The 4,758-nt window shown below is 53.6% G+C and overlaps 1 protein-coding gene across 1 annotated transcript; it reads left to right on the forward strand.

Annotated features, from left to right (window-relative positions):
- Positions 1–1,180: 1,180 nt before the first annotated feature.
- Positions 1,181–4,066, forward strand: SOD3 (superoxide dismutase 3). The gene is made up of 2 exons (XM_074275252.1): positions 1,181–1,446; positions 3,067–4,066. Exon 2 carries the CDS (start codon positions 3,084–3,086, stop codon positions 3,825–3,827), a length of 744 nt encoding a protein of 247 aa, XP_074131353.1. The 5' UTR covers positions 1,181–1,446; positions 3,067–3,083; the 3' UTR covers positions 3,828–4,066.
- The last annotated feature ends 692 nt before the right edge of the window (positions 4,067–4,758 follow it).

The following is a 4,758-nucleotide window of genomic DNA, read 5'->3' on the forward strand; positions in this document are numbered from 1 at the left end:
AAAGGACACGGTACACTCGGGTGTAGTCTAGTCCAACCTTCTCTTATTTTACAGGTGAGAAACAGACAGCAAGTGAGCTGGCCATGGTGGCAGATGTTATCAGGAGCTAAACATTCATTAAAGATACACAGTTAACAATAGGTCAAAAGACTTGGATTATAGTCTATAGTTGGACGATAACAATACAGTTGGACTACATCATTTCCCTATGGTTTTTCTGGTTCTAAAATTTAACGATTAGTTTTCTGAGCTATATGAAGAATATGATTTTAGGCATCATGTTTTTGTTCTAATTCCTCTCAGTTTTCTCATGTATAAAATGGAGGAATAATAGTTCATCAACATTAAAAGGTTGTAAAGAAGGAACTGGTGAAATCGAAGTCCTTCATGGAACTGCCTTTTTTATTCATTTCCACAGAAGCATGGGAACATCCCACAGAAATGATGAAGGAGTGCGACAGTCCCTGCAAAATCAGCCGAGGTAGCCTTCAAATGACCAAATCTAGATCATAAGCATCAAAAAAAAATATCGCTTCAAACAATATGGGTGATTATCCAAACAGAGCTGAGCCTCAAACCAAACACTCCACAACAGGAAGGGAAAAGTCCTTTAGGAGGGAATCTGTGCAGCAGCAAAACACGTGAGTTTTGGAGTCTGGGCTCAGATCCTAACATTGCTAGCTATTATTATCTGTGTGATCTTGCCCAATTCATTGCATTCAATGTTTCTCCTCTGTAATGGGGAGGATTTACACTACAGGTTCTTTTCAGCTCAAAATCCTGTAATCCTGTGGTGGAAAAAGGATGGGAGCAGGGTAGAAGAGAAGGGTTGAGAATAGCACCGGGCCCTGTCTCTCTGGTTTAAAGCACTGCTAAAGCTTTCTTGATCATCTCCCTAAAGTGATCTCAGAAAACGTCATCTGCAGAACCCACTTCCACATTAGGAAGCAACGTCCAGCAAGTACTAAAGAGTCTCGTGGGAAGGAAAAGGCTTCTCAATAAAGAGACCTTTGTGTGCTTCTCAGGGCAGGATACTTCCCTTTGCTATTTTTTTCTTCCTTTGCAGGGAGAGTAAGCCTCCAGGGGGGTGAATGTCCCAACCTAGAGCCCAGAAAAGGAAGCTTTTTGGTAAACAGGCGTTTGGCTGAGGGCTGGGGGAGCGGGTGGGGTTGCAGTTAGGGAGGGAACGGAGGGGACCAAGAAAATGGAAACCAGCCAGGAACGGATGGGAATTGCCGGCCCTTCCTGAAATTGGCCCAAACATATTTTCCCTACTTTGCCTCCTGACCACTCCCCTGGGCTGGCCATTGCTGAAGTTTTATAAACAGCTCTTCTGTGCCCTGGAAGCCTCAGCCTGGATCCCAGACCCAGAGTTGTGGCTCACGTCTCAGGGGGTTGTGGGAACACCGGGCCATAAAAGGACACAAGGAATCCCAAGGAAGAACGGTAAGTGGAGGATGGTTTGTTTCCTCGGATGGGATTTCATAAGAGGGCTCTGTTGCTGGTATATGTTTTTAATGGGGAGGAATATGGGAGGGAGGCAGCTTTTTGATACACTGAGAAATGAGGTTGATGTAAGATAATTGCCATCTCATTTTGGGGAAAGGGAGAGCGGGGAGGTAGTAAAGTTCAATGGAAGAGCCAACTGGCTCTGGAGCTGAGAAACTGGGTTACAGTCCTAGCTCTGTCCCTCCGATCTGCGGGTCCGTTTAACCTTTTCTGGGCCTCAGCTTTGCTGTCAATAAAAGGAGAGGGTTGGACCACACAACTTCCCGAATCCCGCCATCCAGTGAGCCTTGGGCAGGAGAGCAGAGGTAAAGGGATGAAAGGGAAGTTGCTTTTGACTTTGAGCCCAAGGTTCAGAGAATATTTAATTTCGCTTTAAAAGAAAAATTTTGCACCATTAATAATGTCCTGCTTAAAAGTTCATAGCATGGGTTTAAAGGAACTGTTAGAAATTGGGCTTTGACACTGTGAGGGTGGGGAGACCCACCAGGGGAGGAATTGGACTGTTTCTAGTCTCCCTCCTCATGATTGACAGTAGATATTTGCCGAAGCCCTCCCCCCGCCCCCGCCCCATGCAAAGGTTCAGTGTCCAGGCCTTGGGTCCAGTCCTCAAGGCACTAAAGGGCTGAGCTACACCCTAGAGGGGAAAGTGCTACCCAAGGTACATGGGTCCTCCACTTTTGGGCAAGCAGAAACTCCATCCGACTCAATTGGAACCAGCCGATTCAATGCAAAGATAACTGATTGAAGATTTCCTCTGAGCCAGATACTGTGTTGGGCCTTGGGGTTATAAAAGAGACAGTTTCTGCCTCACAGAACTTCCATTTTACCTGGGAGGTAAATAGAGGCAGGAATGGAGAGGGGGAAACCAGCAAATAGGGAGGCAAAATGCTAACAATGGGGGAATGGATGGAGGGCCTGGGCAGGCTGCAGCGCCAAGTGTGAGACCTAAGAGAGGCTAAGCAGTGGAGATGAGGCCTTTTCGTGATGGGAGGCCCTGATGCAGGAGAGAGAGCAGGAGGCAGCTTGGCTGAGACACGGTTGGGGGGGGCGGCCAGGGAGGAACAATGTGTCCCTCTGGGCAGTGCTTTGAGCGCCAAACAAGGGAGCTGGCATTTTCCAGGTTAGCCCAGGAGCTCTCAGAGCTTCCTTCTGGGCTGATGTTTCCTGGTCCTCCCTCTGCACACGCCGGACACCTCCTCCCACGGGTGCACACGCCGGACACCTCCCTGCCGCTCTGTCTCCCCCGTGGGTGCACATGCCGGACACCTCCCTGCCGCTCTGTCTCCCCCGCGGGTGCACACGCCGGACACCTCCTTACCGCTCTGTCTCCCCCGCGGGTGCACACGCTGGACACCTCCTTACCGCTCTGTCTCCCCCGCGGGTGCACACGCCGGACACCTCCTTACCGCTCTGTCTCCCCCGCGGGTGCACACGCTGGACACCTCCTTACCGCTCTGTCTCCCCCGTGGGTGCACACGCCGGACACCTCCCTGCCGCTCTGTCTCCCCCGCGGGTGCACACGCCGGACACCTCCTTACCGCTCTGTCTCCCCCGCAGGTCACCCGTTCATCCTCATGAAGCTCTCGGCCCTCAGTGCCGCCATCCTCCTGGCTGCTTGCGTGCCCTGTGCTGCCATGGAGCCGGACGGGGAGGAGTCCACCTTGAAGAGGGCAGAGCAGATCACTGACATCCAGAAAAAGGTCAGCGACCTCTGGAACAAGCTCGTTTATCTGAAGCCGGTCACTTCTGGCCACGACGAACACACCGTCTACGCCACCTGCCAGGTAAAGCCCTCGTCCACTTTGGAGGCCGGAAAACCCCAAGTGACGGGGCAGGTGCTCTTCAAACAGCTCTACCCCGATGGGAAGATGGAGGTCTTCTTTGATTTGGAGGGGTTTCCGGAGGACACCAGGAACACCTCTGGCAGGGCCATTCACATCCACAAGTTTGGGGACCTGGGCAACGGCTGCGACGCCACCTCCGGCCATTACAACCCCCACGACGTGGCCCACCCCCTCCACCCGGGGGACTTTGGGAACTTCCCCGTGAAGGACGGCAAGATCCGAAAGTTCCGCTTCAATGTCTCAGCTTCTCTCTTCGGGCCCTACTCCGTCCTGGGCAGGGCCGTCGTGGTCCACGAGCAGGAGGATGACCTGGGCAAAGGCGGCAACAAGGGCAGCCTGGAGCACGGCAACGCCGGGAAGCGCCTGGCCTGCTGCGTCATCGGCATCTGCGGGCCCGAGCTCTGGAACAAGAAGGCCCTGGACAACGCCGCCCGGAAGAAGAAGAGGCGCTCCAGCGAGTGCAAGGCTGCCTGAAGCGCCCATTGGGCAGGCCCTTGTTCCAGGCTTCGGCTGGTGGACCATCCGGGCCCGCATCCCTGGCGGCTGAGAGGCCCGCATCCCCATGGCTGGGAAGGCCGGAGGGGCCCGGCTGGAGCTGCCCTCCCCGGCCCGGCCCCTCAGCCCGGCCCCCCAGTCGCTTTGCTTTGGGGGACTTCCACATTCCATGTGTCATGCAATAAAGCAGCTTCAATACACCATAACACTGCAGGTCCAGGCTTGGGCTTTGGTTTGGTTTGTTCTCAAGTCACCCCTCACCAGCACTTTACTGGAGAATGGGGAGATCCCCATCTTCCCTCCTCAAGTCCTCAGGAAGATAGCGTTCCCACATAAATTCTCCCCCCCCCCCAGTCCCCTCCACCTTCAGGAACTTGAGGGGATTTAGCACTGCACAGTGAAGAGCAATGAGAATAGAGGAGGGAATAGTGGGAGGGGGAAGCCCGCTGAGAGCCCCTGGGAAATGGGCGTTTGGAGGCAGAGTGATGTTTGTTGTTTTCCATGACTCCTTTTGAGGGTCTTAGCAAAGGCAACTGAGTGGTTGGTCATTTCCTTCTGCGGCTCATTTTACAGATGAGGAAACTGAGGCAAACAGGGTGGTGGGACTTGCCCGGGGTCACACAGCTGGGCCCAGATTTGAGCCTTGAAGATGAGGCTCCTGCCTCCATGTCCGGCCTTCTATCCGCCACCCACACCCAGCTGCTCTGAGGCAGAGGACTTGGGGGCGAATCCCGGCTCTGCCACGTGTAATGCTGGGCAAGTTCTATCTCCAAGACCTACTTTTTTCTCATTTGTAAAATGAGGGGGTTGGATCGGGCCTTTGCCAGACCCAACGCTCCGGGCAGCGAGGTGCTGCTGTGGCTAGAGCCTGCACCCTTGAGCACCTTCATGAGTTCCAATCTAGTCTCAG

The sequence above is a fragment of the Sminthopsis crassicaudata genome, chromosome 6, assembly GCF_048593235.1.
Source record: "Sminthopsis crassicaudata isolate SCR6 chromosome 6, ASM4859323v1, whole genome shotgun sequence".
Classification (NCBI taxonomy): domain Eukaryota; kingdom Metazoa; phylum Chordata; class Mammalia; order Dasyuromorphia; family Dasyuridae; genus Sminthopsis; species Sminthopsis crassicaudata.

Excerpts from the sequence above, each read along its gene's own strand:
- SOD3 (XM_074275252.1), top strand. The coding sequence starts at position 3,084 with ATGAAGCTCTCGGCCCTCAGTGCCGCCATCCTCCTGGCTGCTTGCGTG.